Source organism: Anomaloglossus baeobatrachus, chromosome 1, assembly GCF_048569485.1.
Source record: "Anomaloglossus baeobatrachus isolate aAnoBae1 chromosome 1, aAnoBae1.hap1, whole genome shotgun sequence".
In the NCBI taxonomy this organism is placed as follows: domain Eukaryota; kingdom Metazoa; phylum Chordata; class Amphibia; order Anura; family Aromobatidae; genus Anomaloglossus; species Anomaloglossus baeobatrachus.
The window spans coordinates 844362769-844387779 of record NC_134353.1 but is presented as its reverse complement, the minus strand read 5'-3'; the positions used below and the strand labels follow the sequence as shown (position 1 = coordinate 844387779).

The following is a 25011-nucleotide window of genomic DNA, read 5'->3' as shown; positions in this document are numbered from 1 at the left end:
AGAGGTGTAATCCCAGGGCCCAGGTATTGTGTAGTATTGCAGGGAACAGTAAACTCACAGTTCGGTTGTCCTGGTGCTGGATGAGGTTGCACTGATGTGGGGAGTCAATAGTTGTTGTGGTGCTGGATGAGGCTGTACTGATGTGTGGAGTCAATAAACTCAGAGTCCTTTTGTAAACCAAAGCCGAATGCCGGGAGCCTTTTGGAGGGGTGTGCTGGTCCCACACACGGGGTGATGGTCTGTGTCACTTTCCTCTGCACTGTTTTGGTGTTTGTGGACTTCCCGGTATGGCACGGGAGTCCGCTCCCGGTACTTTTGTTGGGAGCCTTGCCCGCTGACGCTGGCCCTTGGGATCTACCGGGCCCTGGCAGATGCCCTATCCCCCGCGGTGGGCTGTTGTCTGCTTTTGCGAATTTGGTTGGGACAGTACCTATAATCCTGCCCTCAATTGGTTAATTAACGAGGCCGTTTGTTCCGGTCCTGCTTCAGGGTCCAAGTACCCCCTCTGTGCATGGTTTCCGGGTCGGTTCTCCGGTGTCTGTACCGGCGGGCTCCTACCCTGTCCTGGGCCACCTAGGATCTCCGGCAGCCGTCTTCCCGTCTCCTGTCAGACACTGACCACCGTCTGCCACCTAGCCCTTTGCAAGTGCTGCTGTAGTCCAGAGGCTCCAACCCCTGACTACACTTCACTGACTACTCAGCACTACACAACTGTCCCTTTCCCTGTCCAGCACTTCTCTGACTCTTTTCCAGCCCCGGGTTTTCTAGACCCCAAGGTGGGCGTTCTCCATCCGCCTGGTCCTGCCCACTGGTGTGCCTTTCCTTCCCTGGGGGGGTAACTAGTGTTTTGTTGGCTCGATGTAACCCTGTGAGGGAAGGTGTTAAATCCCAAGGAGGAGGCTATTCCTGTATCCTTGGTGGAGGGCACAGTCATCTGTGACTCCCTGGTGTTGCCAGGGTGTCACACATACTCCACCGAGGAGTTCACAGGCCTGGAGGCGGGAAAGACACAAGTTCTAGTTCTAGTGCACAAGTAGATGAGTCTTGACCGTGAAGGAGAGAGGTTGAGTTCAAGGGCAGACCTGTGACCAGGCCTACCAATAGTCTACTTAGGTGGCTGGGTCGGAGCCCAGTCACCTCTGGCTGGGTCGGAGCCCAGTCACCTCTGGCAAGGAGGCAGACGGTGGTGGCTGCCTGCAGGAGCTGGGATTACAGCCGGTGGAACCGTAGGGACCGGGGGTCGGGCGGTGGCCCGCCGGTACTGAACCGGGGAGCAGATTGGAAACTAGAGCACCAGGAGGGGTTCTCAGACCCAGTACAAAGCCCCGAACCGACAGGGCCGAGTCAAATCAACTGATTGAGGACTGGACTTTAGGACCTATCCCACACAAGACCCGTTAGAAGACAACAGCCCAACCATACAGGGTAAAGCCACCGCCAAGGCATAGAGACCGAGAGGGCCAGCGTCTGAGGGCAAACAGGGCTCTTCCGACAACCAGCAAGCCGGGGAGCGGACTATCGTTGCTTAGGCATGGGAGTCAAACATTCATATAAAAAGGTGCAGGAGAAAGGCGGAAACCACCAACCCGTTCAGGGAGAAGCTGCAGCCGGCTGCGGGCCTTGTTCATCATCCCATTTGGTTTACCAGAGACTCCAGTGTATTGTGTCATAGTGAGTACACCTGTGCCTTCGGGCCGCGCACCGCGCCAGCATACGCCCGCACCCGCTTCCGCGCTTCACCACCTCCCTTGGGCCCCCAGGACCATCACTCCCCTACCCACGGAGGGTCAACACCAAGCTGCGCAACACCGTCCCCGGGAGGCCTAGTTAACGGCAGCGGTGGTGTCCATCTATTCACCACAACCCGTGGGTGGCGTCACAAACTTACACCCCTACCAAACCACCGCGGCCCCGGCCGTGGAACTTTTCCCCACTGAAGTCCCTGAGTGTAGCGACAATCCCCTTGCAGAGCGACGTGACCCCCGGGTCCGTGAGGAGCTCGAGCCACCACCCACCGTACGAGCACGGATCCGAGAGGCTCGGCGGTCGCAGCCAAGCCCGTGGGGTGGTACAAATGCTGCTGGGTTGGAGCGCAGAGGGGACCTGACAGGTTCCCTTTAATGACGCCTCACAGTTTACTTCCTACAAACCATCCTTTAGGGTTAGCACAATTAGTTTTCGGTGAGTTTAGGACACTGTGGTTTTTTTCGCTGCTTTCAAAACGCAGCATCTTAAAGTTCAAGCAAAGTGAATGGTATTTTATAAAAATCTCATCTCCACTGGGCTTCTTTTTTACGCTGCGTAAGCCAACCTGCGGTTCGTTTTTTCAAATCTGCTGCATGTCAATTTATATTGTGGGTACCCTGAGTTTTCTGTGCATAGACTTGCATTAGATGGGAATATCTGCAGGTAAAAAAATGCACATGCGGTTTTAGTGCGATTCCACAGCAGAAATGCATCAAAAACTATGTAATCCGCACCTAAGAATGTCATTAAAGTTTTGCCAAAGCCACATACAAGGAAATGCCAAAACAAAGCAGCTTTATTTAACCCCTTCACGACCTATGACGTAGTGGTACGCCATAGGTAGGGCTGAGCGGGCCCGGGCTGTAAATGTCCGGATCCGCGCGGTTTCAGCACTATTCTCGGGCCCGATTCGGGCGGCACACTTGCTTCCGGGTCGCGCTTTCACTTCCTGTGCTGTCACACAGCTTTCCGTGTTTTCCCCACCCACCGGCCGTCCTCTCAGCTGTGATTGGTTCCTGGCTGACCCGCCCCCCCAGCCTGTGACAGTGTCTGCCGTGCAGTCATCGCTTATCGCGGTCAGTACTACGCTGCACTCAGAGCGGGCGGTCGTGCTCTATGGCTGCTCGCTCTAACATGTAGCAGAGCTGAAGCGGCGTGGGACTTCTCCTGTGGATTACGTCGGAACTGCAGGGTGTTTGGGGGTTAATAAAGTGGTGAAGGAGGAGTGTTTTGCATTTTATTTCAAATAAAGGATTTTTCTGTGTGTCTGTGTTTATTTACTGTCACTTACAGGTTTGTGTGATGCAGGTATCTGATAGACGCCTGTGCCATCACACAAACCTAGGGTTTAGCAGCAGCTATGTGCCCCTGCTAACCCCTGCTATTAACCCGACTGGCACCGCATCACGCCAGCGGGAAGAGCCGGTATCGCACACCGGTATGTCGCATCTAACAGATGCGACATACCGGACGGCTGCGGGCTGAGGATATACCAGCCCCCGGCTGGCGTTATCTTGGCTGGATGTGAAGATTAGGGGGACTGCACGTCGTTTTTTTTTACTTTCACTGGAATCACAGGTGCGAGGGGCTCTGGCAGCTCCCGGCAGCCTCGCACGTGTGACTCCGGGCACTGGATAAACAGCACAGATACTGCGCGACGGCCGGGGCTGCAGCCGAGCGCTATAACTGTGCTGCCGAGTGTTTACCACCGTGACCAACAGTGCACTGCTTTCCCCGCCCACCGGCCGTCCTGGCGCCTGTGATTGGTTGCAGTTAGCTGACACGCTGACACTCAGGATGGGGGCGTGTCTATCTGCAACCAACACACGCCGGTGGGTGGGGAAAACCATGAATATTGAATTGTCGGCTCCGGAAGGTAACAGCGTGACCCGGAAGGAGTGTGTCGCCATGACAGCGCCTCGGTGAGTATGCCGCGCTCGTTCCCAGCCCCCTAGCCCCTCCATAAACGTTTTAACCCTCCGGATTCCGGTCCCCATTGACTTATATGGGCACCGGATTCCGGAGCGGATCGGACTTATTTTTAAGTCTGCTAACGACCCGCCGGCCCCGGATTATTGCCTTCCCGCTCAACTCTAGCCATAGGTCAAATGGCCTCAAAGGTGCTTCCCTGGCATGTCGGCTTATTTCATCAGATATCTTCCTGCCGCTGTTAACTACTTAAATCCCACGGTATATCTCAGACAGCGGGATTTAACACATGACAACGGGGAGCAGATCATTCTCTGCTTGCATCGGCCACCTCCTGACATGATTAAAGGATGCCGATGGGTTGTCATGACAGCCGGGGGTCAGCTGATGACCCCTGTAGCTATCATGACATTGTTCCTGTGAATTTCGACTGAGCGTCCGCATTCATGGGTGATCAACATTTCTGCTTTACAAAGCAGTGCTGAACCATCGCTCTGAACACCACAAATCCCCTAAGGAGACTAGTAAAAATAAGTAGTAAAAAAAAACCCAAAAAAAACAATCCATAACAGTTCAAATCATACCCCTTTTTGCCTAATTAACAGTAAAAAAAAATACACACATTTGGTATTTCTGCTTTCAGAAATACCAAAATCTATCAAACTGTATAAGAAATTACTCTGATTGGTAAAAAGCGTAACAAAATTCAAAACGCAAACATTTCGGGTTTTTTAAATTTCGCAACATTGCACTAAAATGCAGTGAAAACATTGCATGTACACAAAAATGGTATTTGTAAAAACTTCAGTCAGGGCGCAAAAAATAAGCCATCACACAGCGCCAGATCCCGAAAAATGAGAGCGCTACAGGTCTCTGAAAATGGTGACAAAAGCGCCATTGGTTTTTTTGACAAATTTCTGGATTTTTTTTTTTCACCAATTAAATTTAATAAATAAAACCTATACATGTTTCGTCTCTACAAACTCGTACTGACTTAGAGAATCATACTGTCAGGTTGGTTTTATCATATAATGAACACGGTAAATTTAAATAAATAAAAAAAAAATAGTGGAACGGCACTTTTTTGTAATTTCACATCACTTGTAATTTTTTCCGTTTTCAAGTAAACTAAATGACAAAATTAATGGTTTCATTGAAAAGTTCAACTCATGCAATAAAAAACAAGCTATGATAATGGTAAAAAAAAAAAAAGTTATGGCTCTTGGGAGAAGGGGAGGAAAAAAAACAAAAAATGGAAAATTGCTGGGTGGTGAAGGGGTTAAAGCATGAAACACAAAAGAGACGAAAAAAAAGTAGCATCAAAAACGCGATAAAAATGAAATGAAAAAATGCAGGTAAACTAATTTCCATAATAGGTGCAGAAATTTTGCAACATCAAAAATTCACCGTAAGCTCATTGTGGGAATGTCGCCTTATGTGACGCTCAAGGCAAGTATGGGTTCTTTGAGGATCTTTGGAGAATTTGTTTATATGCAGATAGGTTAGAACACATTATATAATTATATATATTGCTTCTGTGTTTCAGATCTGAGAGACAATCACTTCCCACGCTGGCGATGACTGACTGCCTTTCAGAAGAAGAGGAAGACTTTATGGCTGGAGGAGACTTGGGAGAAGGTTTTGGGAGAAAGCCAGGTGGACTCTATGAAAGTCTTGATGAAACTATGACAAAATCATTCAAATTAAGAAAAGGATCAAATTCTCATTATCACCTTATTAAGAAGGGAGAAGATGATTGTAACACAAGACATCTTGTAGGAAAAAATAGCATTTCCGAAGAAAAGGAGACTGTGAGGCCAGCGAAAGAGAGTTACAGCCGATGCAGACAGAACAGCATAGGTGAGACTGGCCGATGGTTGGACCTCCATTCATAAAAAGGTTTCAAATGAGAATTTTGGTGTCAAAGTTTTGAACAGTTTCAAATTTTACCTGCATCTCGGAGATGCTCCTAAATTGTACTACTCTTGGTCTTTTTAAGTCTCTCTTAGCTGTGACAAAATAGGTGGCGCTGGGGTGGGAAGGGGGCGCGGCGGGGGTGCGATACAGTAAGTAACTACAGTACTTGCTTGGGGTGAGATTTCTGGCGTAGTGCATGGAGGTTCATGCCATTTGGTAGACACTTCAGATTCATGAAAAGAGGGCACCACTTCGTGACTCAGGAGAGTCAGACTCCAGGACGCCCCCTCAACAACGCTGTCTTGAGGAATCTGGGCCATTGTCTGTGGACACTTGTAATGAATATTCTAGTGGAAGCCACTTCTGGAAACTCTCCTTCTTTATGCAGAATTTGGAGATGTTTTTCATTTCCAGAAGCAATTTTGAAGAGGTTTTCAAGTGTTTAAACACAGTTTTTTTTTCTCTGAATCATTTTTGCACCATTCTGATTGGACAGTGCTTAGTTTGGAGTTTTCTCTATCAGGAGATGCTTCAAACAAGTGACCTACACTTTCTTTTTTTTTTCTACCAGACACTTTTGAAAACATGCAGCAAAAAAAACAAAACACTACACAGACTGAACATATGAATGGCAAAGCGTTTGTACAAATCAAAATTGATAGAAAGAGTCATACAAAATTATTTCTTTTTAATTTTTTCTTTTATGGCTTCTTTTTAGGAGACCTTCTCAAAAAACTCCTTGTGCACAAACCCTAAGAGTATGTGCCCATGATCAGGACTCATTGCGTCCTGGACGCAGCAGATCCTGGCCTGCGGGGCCGCGAGTCTCCTCCACAGGAGAACGCAGTAGACTGCAGCTGCTTGTGCCCCCGATCAGGGTTCAGGCTGCAGTCTGTCGCTTGTGTTCTCCCCTACGGAGGACGCTTGCGAATCCGCAGCAAACAATTTACATGCTGTGGGTTGGGAAGCCGCACCGCAGTTCATTGCTTGCTGCGGAAAAAACAAGCACAGTGGGCACGGGATTTCTAGAAATTCCATCCACTATGCTTGTACTGTACAACGCAGCGTTTTGGAAGCCGCGAAAACATGCTACATCCAAGACGCTGCAAACACTGATCAAGGGCACGCACCCTAAGAATTGGAAGATGTGCAGCTTTGCAAAATCAAGGGCTATGCCCCCTCATTTCTAGGATAACTGAGTCGGAGACCTGCTTACAAAAGAACAGTTCCGATCCAGCAGGCCAATTGTCTTTTTATTTTTGCTCAGAATAGAGGAGATTTTGTCTGCTTCTTCCGTTTTTCGTTTTTTCTTTTTCGTTTTTTTCCTCCCTTTCTTCCAAGATCCATAACATATTTTTATTTTTCCGTCCACATAGCCATATGAGGGTTTATTTTTTGCAGGACGAGTTGTACTTTTGAATTATTTTATCATGTGATGCAGTGGAAAGCGGGAAAATATCAAATTGTGTTGAAATTGTGGAAAAGTACAATTTCACTCAATTTTTTTTTTTTTTTTATTTATTTTATATTTTGATCGATCGGAATTTTATAAATGCAGCGGTGCCAAATATGTGTTTTTGGGTTCTTTTTTCTTTCTTTTTTATGTATGTTTTTAATGAGCCAAAAGGGGGTGATTTTAATTTTTTGGAGTTTTTTGTTTCTTTCTTTACATTTTTTAAAACTTTTTTTTTTATTTTTACTGTATTTATTAGTACCCTTAGGGAACTTGAAGCTGCTATTGTCTAATCTCTTGTGCTACACATAGCAGTGCATCAGCACTGCTATGTATAGTGAAAATTACACACTCCTATGAATGCCAACTAAAAACTGGGTTTCATAGGAGAATCGTAATGACAGGTACGGGGGTCTTCAGCAGGCCCCTGGCTAACATGAAAACCCATCTATGCCCTGCGAATGGAATGACGTGCTCTCTGCCGGCATGTGTTACAGTAGATGCTGCTGTCAGAGATTGACAGTGACATTTAACAAATTAACTTGTGGCAAGTAACTGGTGTGGGCAATATGAAAATCACACCTACAGCCAGCTAAAAAGGGGAGAAGTTGACTCAATATTTGCATTGTATGTCTGTGTCTGCTCTCCATGCTTCGTATGGCTGAGGAGAAGAGAATTATCTGAGGACTTGAAAAAAATTAACAATCTCAAGGTTACAAGTCAATCACTAGAGATCTTGATGTTCCTTTGTGGATGCTGCACAACATAAAGAAGAAGACTAAAACACATGACACTAGCAAATTTCCCTGCATGTGGACAGCAGAGAAAAAATGATGAAAGGTTACAACGCAGGATAGTCCAGATGGTGGATACACAGCCTCAAATCAAGTTCCAAAGAAATTCAAGCTGTCCTGCTGGCTCAGGGTGCATCAGTGTCTGTGCAAACTATCCTTTGACATTTGACTGAAATGCTATGGCAGGAGGCCCAGGAGGACCCCACTACTGATACAGAGACATTAAAAAGCTATACTGCAGTTTGCCAAAATGTGAGTGAGCCAAAATCCTTCTGGGAAGCATCTTTTGCACAGACAAGACCAAGATAGAGCTTTTTGGTAAAGCACAACTTTCGACTGTTTACTGAAAATGGAATGAAGCCTACAAAGAAAGGAACACAGTACCTACAGTCAAATATGGTGGAGGTTCAAAGATGTTTTGGAGTTGTTTTGCTGCTTCTTGCACTGTGTGCCTTGACCGCGTGCAAGGCATCAAGAAATATGAAGATTACCAAATGATTTTGGGTAGCAATGTAATACCCAGTGTTAGAAAGATGGGTTTGCATCCTAGGCCAGGAGTCTTCCACTAGAACACTGACCCCAAACATACTGCAAGAACCACCCAGAAATGGATGGAAACAAAGAGCTGGAGAGTTCTGAAGTGGAAGCAATGAGTACAGATCTAAATCCCATTGAACACCTGTGGAGAGATATAAAAATTACTATTGGGAGAATGTGCCTTCAAATATGAGACCTGGACCAGTTTGCAAAAGAAGAGTTCAAAATTCCAGTTGAGAGGAGTAAGAAGCTTGTTGATGGCTATAGCAAGCTATTGATTGCCGTTATTTATCCCAAAAGGTGAACAACCAGATATCAAGTTGAAGGTGCCAACAATTTTGTCCCACTAAATTTTGGAGTTTTGTGTGAAATTATGTCCAATTTGCCTTTTTTTTTTTCTCAGTTTTTATGTGTTGTTTCAAACACATACAAAGGAAATACACATATAACAAAATGTGTAATGCCTATAATTTTCTGGGAGAGCTCCTTTGTTTTCTGGAACAATTTCAAGGGTGCCATCACTTTTGGCCATGACATTATATTCCCCCTTATATTAGGAATAGCAAACAGTGGGTATAGAAAGTATTCAGACCCCTTTAAATTTTTCACTTTGTTTCATTGTAGCCATCTGGTAAATTCAAAAAAGTTCATTTTTTTTCATTAATGTACACTCTGCACTCCATCTTGACAGAAAAACACACAGAAATGTAGATATTTTTGCAAATTTTTTAAACAAGAAAAACTTTAATATCACATTATAAGTATTCAGACCCTTTGCTCAGACACTCATATTTAAGTCACATGCTGTCCATTTCCTTTTGAACCTCATTGAGATAGTTCCACTCCTTCATTGCAGTCCAGCTGTGTTTAATTAAACTGATAGGAGTTGATTTGGAAAGGCGCACACCTGTCTATATAAGACCTCCCAGCTCACAGTGCTTGTCAGACCATATGAGAATCATGAGGTAATAGAAACTGCTCAAGGAGCTCAGACAGAATTGTGGCAAGGCACAGATCTGGCCAAGGTTACAAAAGAATTTCTGCTGTACTCAAGGTTCCGAAGAGAACAGTGGCCTCCATAATCCTTAAATGGAAGAAGTTTGGAACCACTAGAATTCTTCCTAGACCTGGCCGTCCAGCCAAACTGAGCAATCCTGGGAGAAGAGCCTTGAGGAGAGAGGTAAAGAAGAACCGCAAGATCACTGTGGCTGAGCTCCAGGGATGCAGTAGGTAAGTGGGAGAAAGTTCCACAAAGTCAACTATCACTGCAGCCTTCTTGACGGACGCCTCTCCTCAGTGCAAGACATATGAAAGCCCGCATAGAGTTTGCATAAATACACATGAAGGACTCTCAGACTATGAGAAATATAATTCTCTGGTCTGATGAGATGAAGCTAGAACTTTTTGGTGATAATTCTAAGTGGTATGTGTGGAGAAAACCAGGCACTGCTCATCACCTGCCCAATACAATCCCAACAGTGAAACATGGTGGTGGCAGCATCATGCTATGGGGGTGTTTCTCAGCTGCAGGAACAGGATGACAGGTTGTAATTGAAGGAAAGATGTATGCGGCCAAGTACAGAGATATCCTGGAAGAAAACCTCTTCCAGAGTGCTCTGGACCTCAGACTTGGCTGAAGGTTCACCTTCCAACAAGACAATGACCCTAAGCATACAGCTAAAATAACAAAGGATTGGCCTCAGAACAACTCTGTGACCATTTTTGACTGGCCCAGCCAGAACCCTGACCTAAACCCAATTGAGCATCTCTGGAGAGACCTGAACATGGGTGTCCACCAATGTTCACCATCCAACCTGAAAGAACTGGAAAGGATCTGCAAGGAAGATTGGCAGAGGAACCCCAAATCCAGGTGTGAAAAACTTGTTGTATCATTCCCAAGAAGACTCATAGCTGTAGTAGGCTACTTTCACACATCCGGTTTTTGCAGTGCGGCTCAATCTGGCTCAAAAACCTATGCAACGGATGCGGCGAAAAAAAACGGATCCATTTCATAAGTTTTTCTATGCGGCCCGTCCGTTTTTTGACGGATGCGGCTTGATACTGAGCATGCACAGTGGAAAAAAAACGCATCCGTCGGCCGGATGCGGTTTTTGCCGCAGGAAGCCGCATCCGGCGTCCATAGGCTTGCATTGTAAATTGCGATGCGGTTTTTTCGCCGCACAAAAAAACGTACCAGGCAACGTTCAATCCGGCCACCGCATGGGCTAAATATGCCACATCCGGCAAAAACCGGGCGCAAACCAAGGCCTACATTTCTGGGGTTTTTTTTCAGTCAAGATGGGGTGCAAAGTGTACATTAATGAGAAAAAAATGAACTTTCTTCATCGTTCCTTATGGGAGACCCAGACCATGGGTGTATAGCTTCTGCCTCCGGAGGACACACAAAGTACTACACTAAAAAGTGTAGCTCCTCCCTCCGAGCATATACACCCCCTGGATGACCAAATCTAGCCAGTTCAATGCTTTGTGTTCAGGAGGATCACACATGCATTTTCATCTGATTTTTGATTTTTGATTTTAAAGAGTTGGAAGAAAAGCGGGTCCAAGCTGGACCCCCGGCATGTCCCTTCTCACCCCACTGTGTCGGCGGTGCTGTTAAGGTTGATTTCAAGGCTGGAGCCTTTACATGCCGCGCTCCTTCACCATCCCTCGGGCTCTGGCTTGAAGTGGGAGCCAGCACGGTTCTCACTGCTTTGCAGGAGACCGGTCTCCATCCGCAGCCCTCTCAGGACCCTGCCGGACGGAGCACTCATCCCTCAGGGACCTGGCCCTGCGTCTCTCAAGCTAAGTATTGAGACGTTATTGTCAGGGGGTCCCTTGCATTTTTTATTGTTGGGGAGAGTGTGTTAGTTATTTTGGTGACATTTCCGGCCGGTTCTCTGGGTTTCCCCTGAGAACCGCGCCGAGGGTGCCTGCTCGCCGGCCGCACTGTAAAATTTAGTCCCCGGCTTCAGCTGCGGCCTACTTTCGGTTTCACTGCCCCTGCATGTCAGTCATGCAGAGGGACAGTGCGGCGCCGCCCACCGGCCGTTCAGCAGAGGGGAGGACACTCCTCTCTGAGGAGATGTTTCCCTCCCCTGTATATCCCCTTGGCCCTCCGGTTCCCGCTCTTGGACTAGGCCCCGCCCCCCCTCCTCACTCCGGCGCCATTTTATCAGCGTTCTCACACTGATCGGCGCTGGCTGCTGCATCTCTGCAACCTGTCTGGGGGTCTGAGTTGTGGGATCCGGAGGGCACACAAATCGGTCTGGTAAGCCACAACCTCTGGTTGTGGACTTTATTATACACTCTCTGGGGGTCATTCTGAAGGAGTGTGTTCTTACTGCAGAGCCTCCACCTCAGCACCATGTCTCACACTAGGAGCAAGGCTGCAAGGCTGTACTCAATATGCACTGCATGTAAGCTCGTACTGCATGAACCGAGCACATATCCACATTGTGATGCCTGCTCTAACATGGTGGTGCCTCAGCCTGGAGTCTCCCCAGTGGTCCCTCAGGCTGCTCCGGCCCCGGTGGCTGAACCCCCGGCTTGGGTAGAATTGTTTACTAAGTCTATCTCCCAGTCCTTTGCTGACTCCATGGGAGAGCTGTCCCGGACTCTGCTGAGCATGCATCAGCCCCCTTCACAGGGTGCCTCTGCTGCTTCGGCTCGCTCTCCAGAGCTCACAGAGGATTCTTCATCTGCTCCCAGACCCCGTCCTCCTAAAAGGAAACGCAGGGACCCCTCTCCTTCCTCGTCCCGCAGCTCCGATTCACGAGCCGATTCGTAGGACGAGGAGGATGTCTTTACTGGGGGCTCGGACGCTACCTCTATGTGCCCCATTGATCTGACTGAGGGGGATGCAGATGTTAGTGATTTGATTGCGTCCATTAATACTGTACTGGACCTCAATCCGCCAGTATCAGAGGAGCAACCCTCTCTGGCAGAAAAGCACCAGTTTACTTTGCCTAAGAGACCAAGGAGTGTGTTCTTTAACCACTCCAGTTTTCAGACCACTGTGTCTAAGCCCAGAGCCTGTCCTGACAAACGCTTTCCTAAGCGTGGTTCTGATGACAGTTTTCCTTTTCCACCAGAGGTGGTCAAGGAGTGGGCTCTCTCACCATGTGTGGACCCTCCGGTGTCTAGACTCTCAGCCTGGACAGTTGTATCTGTGGCTGATGGCACCTCACTCAAGGATTCCACTGACCGCCAGGTTGACCTCCTGGCCAAGTCTGTCTATGAGGCGACAGGGGCCTCGTTCTCCCCATCTTTTGCAGCAGTGTGGGCTCTCAAAGCCATCTCTGCTTCTCTGGAGGAGATGCATACCCTCACTAGGGACTCTATGCCTGAATTGGTTGCTTTAACTTCCCAGGCTTCATCCTTTTCAGCCTACGCCATGTCTGCCATGCTGGAGGCCTCTCACCGCACTGCGGTGGCCTCCGCCAATTCCCTCGCTATCCGCAGGATCTTATGGCTTCGTGAGTGGAAGGCGGATGCTTCCTCAAAGAAGTACCTTGCTGGGCTCCCATTTGCTGGGTCCAGGCTGTTCGGTGAACATCTGGATGAAATTATTAAGGAGGCTACTGGCGGGAAGAGTACTTCCTTGCCACAGACTAAAGCCAGGAAACCTGTCCAGGGCAGGAACCAGTCGAGGTTTCGTTCCTTTCGTTCCTCTAACTGGTCATCCTCTAAGCCAGGGGTGGGGAACCTCCGGCCCGCGGACCGTATGCGGCCCGCGATGACATTTAATGCGGCCCCCGGGCACATTCCAGGCTACCCCAGTGCTCGAGCGGCACTTGCGCTTTTGCCAGCCGCCGGCCCTTTAAAATCCCAGTGCGTTATGGGTAGATGCTAGAATGTACGGGCTATTTACAGATCCTGATTGCAGCCCGTACTAGAATGTACGGGCTCTTTTCGGGACCTGACTACAGCCCATACATTCTAGACTGAACCCGGGACTGTGCTCGCATGCTGAGGGTTTACCTTGAGGGCGGGGTAAGCAGCGCGCTGTGCTCCAGTCACAGCAGAAGAGGTGCAGCAGATGCCTTCCTGCTGTACATGCCTCCCGGACCTGTGCTATGTGACTCCTCCTCCTCCCCTTGTACTGTGAGTATGCAACCCATCGCTGCCCCCCCATCCAGTGCTGTGTACCCCCTAGTACTGTGTGTAGCCCCAAGTGCTGTGTACCCCCCAGTACTGTGTGTAACCCCTCAGTGCTGTGTAATCTTTGCAGCCTCCTAGTGCTGTCAGTGCTGCCACATCGTGCTCTCCCTGCTGCCTCCTAGTGCTGTCACCTAATGCTCTCCATGCTGCCTTTTAGTGCTGTCACTGTCAGTGCTCTTTGTGCTGCCACCTAGTGTTCTTTGTGCTGCCACCTAGTGCTCTTTGTGCTGCCACCTAGTGCTCTTTGTGCTGCCACCTAGTGCTCTTTGTGCTGCCACCTAGTGCTCTTTGTGCTGCCACCTAGTGCTCTTTGTGCTGCCACCTAGTGCTCTTTGTGCTGCCACCTAGTGCTCTTTGTGCTTCCACCTAGTGCTCTCTGTGCTGCCACCTAGTGTTCTCTGTGCTGTCACTGTCAGTGCTCTTTGTGCTGCCACCTAGTGCTCTTTGTGCTGCCACCTAGTGCTCTTTGTGCTGCCACCTAGTGCTCTTTGTGCTGCCACCTAGTGCTCTTTGTGCTGCCACCTAGTGTTCTCTGTGCTGCCACCTAGTGTTCTCTGTGCTGCCACCTAGTGTTCTCTGTGCTGTCACTGTCAGTGCTCTTTGTGCTGCCACCTAGCGCTCTCTGTGCTGCCGCCTAGCGCTCTCTGTGCTGCCGCCTAGCGCTCTCTGTGCTGCCGCCTAGCGCTCTCTGTGCTGCCGCCTAGCGCTCTCTGTGCTGCCGCCTAGCGCTCTCTGTGCTGCCGCCTAGCGCTCTCTGTGCTGCCGCCTAGCGCTCTCTGTGCTGCCCGTTGTGCCGCCTAGTGCTGTCCGTTGTGCCGCCTAGTGCTGTCCGTTGTGCCGCCTAGTGCTGTCCGTTGTGCCGCCTAGTGCTGTCCGTTGTGCCGCCTAGTGCTGTCCGTTGTGCCGCCTAGTGCTGTCCGTTGTGCCGCCGCCTAGTGCTGTTCGTGTTGCCACCTAGTTCTGTCCGTGCTGCCGCCTAGCGCTCTCTGTGCTGCCGCCTAGCGCTCTCTGTGCTGCCGCCTAGCGCTCTCTGTGCCGCCTAGCGCTGTCCGTTGTGCCGCCTATCGCTGTCCGTTGTGCCGCCTATCGCTGTCCGTTGTGCCGCCTATCGCTGTCCGTTGTGCCGCCTATCGCTGTCCGTTGTGCCGCCTATCGCTGTCCGTTGTGCCGCCTATCGCTGTCCGTTGTGCCGCCTATTGCTGTCCGTTGTGCCGCCTATTGCTGTCCGTTGTGCCGCCTATTGCTGTCCGTTGTGCCGCCTATTGCTGTCCGTTGTGCCGCCTATTGCTGTCCGTTGTGCCGCCTATTGCTGTCCGTTGTGCCGCCTATTGCTGTCCGTTGTGCCGCCTATTGCTGTCCGTTGTGCCGCCTATTGCTGTCCGTTGTGCCGCCTATTGCTGTCCGTTGTGCCGCCTATTGCTGTCCGTTGTGCCGCCTATTGCTGTCCGTTGTGCCGCCTATTGCTGTCCGTTGTGCCGCCTAGTGCTGTCCGTTGTGCCGCCGCCTAGTGCTGTCTGTGCCCGCCACTAGTGCTGTCCATGCTTAGCATCTCCTGTGATCTATATGCTCCTCCTGTGATGTATACGCCCCAGCCTGTCCTGGGATGTATATGCCTCAATGTTTCCTGTGATGTATATGCGCCCCAGCTTCTCCTGGGATGTATATGCCCCAGCTTCTCCTGGGATGTATATGCCCCAGCTTCTCCTGGGATGTGTATGCCCCCAGCCTCTCCAGACCAAGACAAACCTGGAAAAGCAGTTGTGAGAAACAAAATGATCAATATCACCGAACATCACAGCCACTCCGGCCACGACATTAGGGGTGAGTTAATTAATTGTTTGACCAAATATAGCCTGGTCGTTTTTAAGTTGATAATTTGGTGCGGCCCCCGAAGGTTGGTAGAAAATTCCAAATGGCCCCGGCAGTAAAAAGGTTCCCCACCCCTGCTCTAAGCCCTCGGCCTCGTCCACTAACTCGGCCAAGGACCAGAAGCCCACCTGGCGCAAGAAGCCGCGTCCACAAGGGTCCGCAGGAGCTGCTGCCACCAAGGCAGCCTCCTCTTGACTATTTGGCCGAGCCAGCAACGTCCTTGGTCGGTGGCAGGCTCTCCCACTTTGGCGACGTGTGGTTTCAACAAGTCTCCGACCAGTGGGTGCGGGATATCATCTCCCACGGCTACAGGATAGAGTTCTCTTCCAGCCCGCCAAACAGATTTTTTCTGTCAACTCCCCCCTGCTCCAAGGCCGCCGCCTTCTCTCAGGCCGTGGCATCCTTGCAGGCCAACGGAGTAATTGTGCTGGTTCCCGCCAGGGAACGGTTCAGAGGTTTCTATTCAAATCTCTTCCTAGTCCCCAAAAAGGACGGTTCCTTCCGGCCCATCCTGGATCTCAAGCTTCTCAACAAGCATGTTAAGCTGAGGCATTTTCGCATGGAGTCTCTGCGATCAGTCATTGCCTCAATGACCCAAGGAGATTTCCTGGCATCCATCGACATCAGAGATGCCTATCTGCATGTGCCAATTGCAGTTTCACACCAGCGTTGGCTACGTTTTGCAATCGGAGAGGAACATTTCCAATTCGTGGCTCTCCCCTTCGGGTTAGCCACGGCCCCTCGAGTATTCACCAAGGTCATGGCAGCAGTGGTTGCGGTCCTGCACCTCCAGGGGTTGGCAGTAATTCCTTACCTGGACGACCTTCTTGTCAAGGCTTCATCCAGCGCAGACTGTCAGCGGAGTGTCTCGCTCACTCTCGCCACTCTTGTTCAATTCGGGTGGCTTGTCAATCTGCCCAAGTCCACTCTGACCCCGACCCAAAAACTCACGTACCTAGGGATGCAATTCGAAACTCTGCCGGCACTTGTCAAGCTGCCCTTAGTCAAACAGCAGTCCCTCCATCTGGCGGTGCGCTCTCTGTTGAGGCCCCGCCGTCACTCCATCAGGCACCTTATGCAGGTGCTGAGTCAGATGGTGGCGTCAATGGAAGCGGTTCCCTTTGCCCATCTGCGTCCTCTGCAGCTGGACATTCTCCTCTGTTGGGACAAGCGGATTTCTTCCTTGCACAGGTTGGTGGCTCTGTCGCCACAAGCCAGGAGCTCTCTTCAGTGGTGGCTTCGGCATCTCTCTCTGTCTCAGGGATGCTCCTTTCTGACCCCGTCCTGGGTGATCCTCACCACGGATGCCAGTCTTTCCGGCTGGGGAGCAGTATTTCTCCACCACCGAGCACAGGGCATTTGGACTCCGTCCGAATCAGTCCTCTCGATCAATGTGCTGGAAATCAGAGCTGTGCTCCTAGCTCTCGTAGCCTTTCACCACCTGTTGGCGGGCAAGCACATTCGAGTCCAGTCAGACAACGCGACAGCAGTTGCCTACATCAATCACCAGGGCGGGACTCGCAGCCGCCTGGCAATGTTGGAGGTTCAACGCATCCTGCAGTGGATGGAGGACTCCAAGTCCGCCATATCCGCAGTCCATATCCCAGGCGTGGAAAACTGGGAGGCAGATTATCTCAGCCGTCAAACCGTGGACAGCGGCGAGTGGGCTCTGCATCAGGCAGTGTTCCGGTCGATCTGCCGCAAGTGGGGCACTCCAGAAGTGGATCTAATGGCATCCCGGCACAACAACAAGGTCCCGGTTTACGTGGCTCGCTCCCACGATCCTCAGGCCTTTGCAGCGGACGCGCTGGTTCAGGATTGGTCCCAGTTTCGTCTGACTTACGTGTTTCCCCCTCTAGCTCTCTTGCCCAGAGTCCTGCGCAAGATCAGAATGGAGGGCCGTTGGGTCATACTCATCGCCCCTGACTGGCCCAGGCGAGCTTGGTACCCAGACCTGCTCCGTCTGTCCGTAGAGGTGCCGTGGCGTCTCCCGGACCGCCCAGACCTTCTCTCTCAAGGTCCGTTTTTCCGCCACAATTCTGCGGCTCTCAGATTGACGGCATGGCTCTTGAGTCCTGGATCCTGACGGCTTCCGGCATTCCTCCCGAAGTCATCTCCACTATGACTCAGGCTCGGAAGTCTTCCTCGGCAAAAATTTACCACAGGACTTGGAGAATTTTCCTGTCCTGGTGTCGTTCTTCCGGCCATGCTCCTTGGCCTTTTTCCTTGCCAACCATCCTGTCCTTTCTACAGTCCGGTCTGCAGCTAGGACTATCCCTCAATTCTCTTAAGGGACAGGTCTCGGCTCTGTCAGTGTTCTTTCAGCGGCGTATCGCCCGACTGGCTCAGGTGCGCACCTTCATGCAGGGCGCATCTCGCATCATTCCACCTTACCGGCGGCCTTTGGATCCCTGGGACCTTAATCTGGTCCTCACGGCCTTACAGAAACCCCCCTTTGAGCCTCTTAGGGAAGTTTCTTTGTTTCGACTTTCACAGAAAGTCGTCTTTCTGGTGGCCATAACTTCTCTCAGGAGAGTCTCTGATTTGGCCGCGCTCTCTTTGGAGTCACCTTTTTTGGTTTTTCACCAAGACAAGGTAGTTCTCCGTCCGACTCCGGACTTTCTTCCTAAGGTGGTGTCTCCTTTTCACCTTAACCAGGACATTTCATTGCCTTCCCTTTTGTCCGGCCCCTGTTCATCGCTTTGAGAAAGCGTTGCATACTTTAGATCTGGTGCGGGCGCTCCGGATCTATGTGTCACGCACCGCCGCTCTTAGGCGGTGCACCTCTCTTTTTGTGCTGACCACAGGTCAGCGCAAGGGTCTCTCGGCTTCTAAACCGACCCTAGCTCGTTGGATTAGGTCGGCCATATCCGATGCCTACCAGAGTACTCAGGTGCCTCCCCCGCCGGGGATCAAGGCACACTCGACCAGAGCTGTCGGTGCCTCTTGGGCTTTCAGGCACCAGGCTACGGCTCAGCAGGTCTGTCAGGCTGCCACTTGGTCTAGTCTGCACACCTTTTCAAAGCACTACCAAGTGCATGCTCATGCTTCGGCAGATGCGAGCTTGGGCAGACGCATTCTTCAGGCGGCTGTCGCCCATTTGTGAAGTTAGGTTTTGCCTACTTCTCAGTTTTCTGTTTATTTCCCACCCATGGACTGCTTTGAGGCGTCCCATGGTCTGGGTCTCCCATAAGGAACGATGAAGAAAAAGAGAATTTTGTTTATTTGTTTACTTACCGTAAATTCTTTTTCTTATAGTTCCGACATGGGAGACCCAGCACCCTCCCTGTTGCCTGTTGGCAGTTTTCTTGTTCTGTGTGTTTTCACCGGCTGTTGTTGTAGTCAGAGGTTCCGGTTGTTCCGGGTTTTGCTCTGTCTCTACTTGTGGGTGGATGTCCTCCTTCAGCTTTTGCACTAAACTGGCTAGATTTGGTCATCCAGGGGGTGTATATGCTCGGAGGGAGGAGCTACACTTTTTAGTGTAGTACTTTGTGTGTCCTCCGGAGGCAGAAGCTATACACCCATGGTCTGGGTCTCCCATGTCGGAACTATAAGAAAAAGAATTTACGGTAAGTAAACAAAATTCTCTTTTTTTTTTTAATTTACCAAATGGCTTCAATGAATCAAAGAGTGAAAAATGTAAAAGGGGTCTGAATACTTTCCATACCCAATATATATGAAACTGACACCTTGAAGAAGTGAGAGCTGCTGCTGTTTTCTGACTTCCTCCAAATATCATAGTTACATTTGAAGGAAGTGACCGCTGATTGACTGCAGGGCCCATGTGGCATAACAAGGGTCACTGGAATGGCACCAGCACTGGAGGTGAGTATAGGTTATTTTATAAGGGGAAATATTGCAATTGAGAGCGGATTGCCAATTAGTGGACAACTCCTTTAAAATAATTCTCCAACTTTAGAAGTGGCTACAACTGTTCTGTTAAATTAAACACTGATTTTTGCTACAGTACGACATTATGGGAAAATATTTTTGAGTATTAACGTTATAATAATTAATTTTTAAGTTCTACATTGGGTGGAAAGTGCAATAGTTAATATCTGTCTGTTTGCAGATGCAAGTTCTGAAATTTCTAATGAAGATCTGAGGCAACGTCTTCAAGATTTAACAGAAGTAAGCTTCTCTACAGTATAGCCCTTACTGTATATCCTTGTTAACTCTGCCGTGTGCCACTTGAGGGGGTCACTTCACATCTTTTAGTACTTTGTGGAATTGTCACTATATACTATACTGCACATTATGAATGTGCAATAATACATTTTTTTTTTTTTTGTGGCTTGTCTTTGGCTATCCTTAACCCGCTTTGTAAACCTTTTTATTCTCACAGTGGTGGATTTCCCAAGGGTTTTGTGAAATCCATCTGCAAATTGTCTTTAAACATGGCACATGGAGTTATCACTAGAGTTTGTGAGCTTAGAAAGACACCAAATTTTTGGAGTAAGGAGGTCTTGGCAAACTATTAATAATAATAATAATAATAATAATAATAATCTTTATTTCTACAGCGCCAACATATTCCCTTCGCTTTACAATTCAGAGGTTCATATACAAACAATCATAAGTAACAGTTATAGAAGATACAGTAATTAAAGCAAAAATAATGACAACCCTGCTCATAAGAGATTACAACCTACAATGGGGTAAGGTAGGGGTGACATAAGGTTCAACGACGGTCCAGCCATCTCCAAGAAATAGGGGATAAAGGCTGCATGAGCCAGTCACCAGACAATCTTTGAATCCTAAAGCTTTTCATAGGGCTGATACATTTCAATTAATGGAAAATCTAAGGGGCACTTTGCACACTACGACATCGCAGGTGCGATGTCGGTGGGGTCAAATCAAAAGTGACGCACATCCGGCGTCGCAGGCGATATCGTAGTGTGTAAAGCCTTTTTGATACGATTAACAAGCGCAAAATCGTCGTAATCGTATCATCGGTGTAGCGTCGGTCATTTCCATAATTTGGAACTGACCGATGTTACGATGTTGTTCCTCGTTCCAGCGGCAGCACACATCGCTGTGTGTGAAGCCGCAGGAGCGAGGAACATCTCCTACCTGCGTCACGCCTGCAATGAGGAATGAAGGAGGTGGGCGGGATGTTTACGTCCCGCTCATCTCCGCCCCTCCGCTTCTATTGGCCGCCTGCCGTGTGACGTCGCTATGACGCTGCACGACCCGCCCCCTTAATAAGGAGGTGGGCCGCCGGCCAGAGCGACGGAGGGCAGGTGAGTGCATGTGAAGCTGGAGTAGCGATAATGTTCGCTACGGCAGCTATCACCATGATATCACAGCTGCGACGGGGGCGGAGACTATCGCAATTGGCATCACAAGCATCGGATTGCGATGTCGTAGTGTGCAAAGTACCCCTTAGGCTACAGTTCATATTTTCAACTGTGACTTAAAGGGAACCTGTCACCACTTTTTTAGCCTATACACTGTGGCCACCACCACCGGGCTCTTATATACAGCATTCTAACAGGCTGTATATAAGAGCCCAGGCAGGGGGCATAACATAGAAAACACTTTATAATACTTACCTAACGGTCGCGCGGTGGGCGCCGCCTCTTTTGTCCATGTTTGTGCTCCTTTCTTCTCTAGCTGTGGTGCATGACGAGTCAGACGTCACACACACTCGCCAGCATTCAGGTTCTGAGCAGGCGCACTTTGATCTGCCCTGAGCAGGGCAGATCAAAGTATTGTAGTGCGCCTGCACAGGACCGCCGAGTGTGTATGACGTAGCCACGTCATGCACCCAGGCTTCAAGAAGAGGACTAACATGGCCGAAAGAGGAGGTGCCGGCACCGGACAACGGAGATGCCCACAAGGCCCACCACAGCAACCGTTAGGTAAGTATTATAAAGTGTTTTTTATGTTATACCCCCGGCCTGGGCTCTTATATACAGCATTTTAGAATGCTGTATATAAGAGCTCGGTGGTGGTGGCCGCAGCTTATAGGCCAAAAAAGTGGTGACAGGTTCCCTTTTAACAAAAATCACTTCCCCATAAATTTCCGAGCTGTAGTGCCCAGGTTAGACTTTACCATTCTCAGCCCTCTGTGAAGTGTCAATGTAGGGCTAAGAGCAGGTGTCACTTCCCACCAGACATATAGCAGATATACAAGGTAACTGTTTTTTGGGCAGAAAGGATAGTTTTACCACCTTGTGCTTTGTATAAAAACAAATATCTGCTGTGTAATTCATTTTACAAATTTTGATTTGATAGAAGTTATAACTACTTTGATTCTAGGAAGTCGAACTTCTAAGAGTGGATCTAGAAGCTTCCCAAAGACAATGTGATGGAAAGGATGAAGCACTGAAGATGTTACAAAGCATGGTAAGTTGTAAAAGCTGCTATCGGGGGGGCACTATGTACAAGGTGCAGGTAAGACTATGAATACATAGTTAAAGGGGTTGCTCACTACTGATAAAGATTCAGAAGGTTGCCTGTTTCCACCTTGTAAAATAACAACCATTATATTCCCCTCCTGTGCTGGGGCCGTTCCATCGGTGTCGGCACTGGCTGTATCGGGGCTTGTGTGACATTATGTGAAACGATCCCTGTGACCACTTCGCTGTTCCCTCCTTATGACGTTACTGATATCCAGAGGACGCACGAGCTATGGCTGCTCTCTCACTTCCTTTGGATATCTGAATTGTCCGAAGGAAGGGACAGTGAAACTATCGCTGATTGGACGCAGGCATGTCCAATGTCACACAAGTCCCGGAAGAGCCAGTGTTGACACCCCTTCATCAGCACCAGGACTGGAGGTGAATATAAGTGTTTTTATTTTACAAGGGCGAAAACCTAGATTGATGAAGGGTTTTCTGAGTAGTGCCCACCAATTTTAAGTGTATTTATCCATTCTTGTGGTAAAAGCCTGCAGTCACTCTATATGTCTGCAGATTTTTATCCTTAAGCGCGCTCATGTGGCCACAAGTATGTGATTTGCGCACATGGGGTCATGTGCTAACTAGACAGGCTCAGCCTCGCTCCATACAGAATTAGATGAGTCCGAGCTTGTCTAGTTGGAATGTAGCAATTCACGTACTTGTGGTCACATGACCATCTTGTTTCGGCAGCAATACTGGAGACTCCTAACAGAGTATGGTGCGTGCACTGTAAGGATTCAGAAATCGAGTAACTACAGACTTGGCAGAAGCCTGGGTGACCCTTTAAGGCCCCCATAAACATTAGACTAACGTAGGCGAAACCTTTGCATATTGACTAATTTGGCCGCCAATCTAATATGTATGGTGTCCCCGAACAGGTGAATCTCGGGGTAGATAAGTATCTGTTTCCCATTTTAGACTTCTGATCCTTGTTATTCTCTAAGATATAAGTTGCTGCCAGTGCAGTCATACAAAACACAGGAGCACTAGGCAAGTACATGTGCCGCCCCCATGTCAGTAGCAACCGAACTGCTTGGATCCGGATCCGCGGTGTGGCTCGGGGGGTCTCCGGACCCGGGGGTCTCGCGGACAGTTCAAATAAAAAGGGGAATTGGTTGTATGTGGGATTTTCTATATAGTCCGTGACGCCACCCAGGGCGTGTGGTAAGATGGGGTACCACCGCTGCTATTAGGGGGCACCCGGGGGACGTTGGGATGGCAACTAGTTGTTTTTAACCCTCCGTGGGTATGGGTGGATGCCCCGGGGCCCAGTGTCACTGTGCTGAGGATGGTGGCTGCAGGGGCCGGCGCGCCTGGTCGGACCGGAGGATGTTAGTGTACTCACAGTCAAAGAAATCACACAAGTCCAGTGGTAAACCAAGGTGCCAGTGGCCGGCCGCCGCGGCCGGGTGTATTCTGGTCCCTTACCCGGGGTGATGGTCTGTCACTTTCCTCTGCACTGATTGGTTCTCTTTGGACTTCCTGGTGTGGAACACTGGAGTCCACTCCCAGAACTACGGGTGGGAGCCTTGACCTCAGACGCTGACCCGTGAGATATAAAGGGGGCCTGGGGGATGCCCTATCCCCTGCGGTGGGCTGCCGGTCTGCTCTTTGGGACTTTGGGTGGGACACCACCTATAATCCTGTCCTCAACTGGTGAATTAACAAAGCCGGTGGTTCCGGCCCTTGCTTAAGGGTCCAGGTACCCGCTCTGTGCATGGTTTCCGGGTCGGTTCTCCGGTGTCTGTATCGGCGGGCTTCTACCCTGTCCCGGTCCACCTTGGATCTCCAGCAGCTGTCTTCCCGTCTCCTGACAGACACGTACCACCATCTGCTACCTAGCCAGCATGCCGGGGCTCTAACCTCGATGCCTTTCCTTTCTAACTTCCACTTGAACTTCACTTCACTTTCTCCATTCCTCTCCTCTGTCGACTCTCTACTCCGAACTCTACTTTCAATCTCCTCTACTTTCCTGCCCCGGATTCTCTAGACCCCTAGGTGGGCGTTTTCCTTCCACCTGGTCCCGCCCACTCGTGTGCCTTTCCTACCCTGGGGGGGTGACTAGGGTTTTGTCGGCTTGGTGTAACCTTTTGAGGGAAGGTGTTATGTGGGGGCTTAATTTGTGTGTGACCACCTGGCGGCGCCAGGGCGTCACACACACGTTGTGTGTGTATGGAGGAGTTGAGCGATGTTCGGCCAACAGCTATCTATAGTGTATGGAGGACTTTATGCTACGTTCCAATGATGAGCATTTGGTGAGTTTTTGTTGTTGCAGGTTTTCTGCAGTATATTTTGCATAAACCCCATTATGTTCAATAAGGTCTGTTGCAATTCATTCTTTTTTTTTTTGTCCCAATAAAATAACTGAGAAATACCAATGCGCACGCCGGTCTTGTTAAAGGGCTTGCTGGAGTACAAATTCAGAGACTGGAGTAGCGGTATAAGGCCGGGGTCACACGATCATATGAATCAGACAAATGCAATGCAAGAAAATCTCACATTGCTTCCTTATTTATAATCATTTACTCACTTGTATAGCACAGTTAATTCCACAGCACTTTACAGACATGATCATCACTGTCCCCATTGCGACTCACAATCTAGATTCCCTATCAGAATGTCTTTGGAGTGTGGGAGGAAACCCAAGCATAGTGTCAATTGGCACTCGAACTTTTGTGCTGTAAAATGGTCATAGTAAGGGTTAGGGGGCTGCAAAAGGACCTCTGTGACCTCTGAGATCCGGTGATGTCACGTCAACTTCCAGTTGAACTGACGTCACCGAGCCTGGCCCCAGTCTTCCTGAGTGACTTGGCTGTGTGCGGCATTTCACCGCTCATCACAGCCCAGCATCTCGCACTCTCTCTCCTCTCCTGCAGAGCGCCGCAAGCAGGAGCGATGCTGGACTGTGATACTGGGCTGTGACGAGTGGCGAAACACTGCCCACAACCCAGTCACTCAGGAAGACTGGGTCCGAGCTCAGTGATGTTTAGTCAACTTGAAGTTGACATCACATCACCGGATCTCAGAGGTCATGGAGCCCAGAGGTCACTTCATGGGGATTAGCAGACCACAATAGTGTTGTTCACAGGTAGAATTGACTGAACAAGGTATTTAGAAAAAGCCTTCACTATCCGATTTACAGAGATGTGGCCACTATTGCAGAGTAGTGAACCACCTCTTTAAGCTCTCAATGTTC

The 25011-nt window shown here is 49.4% G+C and overlaps 1 protein-coding gene across 1 annotated transcript in view; it reads left to right on the top strand.

Moving 5' to 3' along the window:
• Positions 1-25011, top strand: part of CCDC125 (coiled-coil domain containing 125) — a 53983-nt gene that overhangs the window by 10561 nt on the left and 18411 nt on the right. Inside the window, exons 2-4 of the mRNA XM_075342080.1 lie at positions 5222-5535; positions 19481-19539; positions 21673-21759. Coding sequence (XP_075198195.1) covers positions 5253-5535; positions 19481-19539; positions 21673-21759 — 429 coding nt within the window. The 5' untranslated portion in view covers positions 5222-5252. The remainder of the gene's footprint in view (positions 1-5221; positions 5536-19480; positions 19540-21672; positions 21760-25011) is intronic.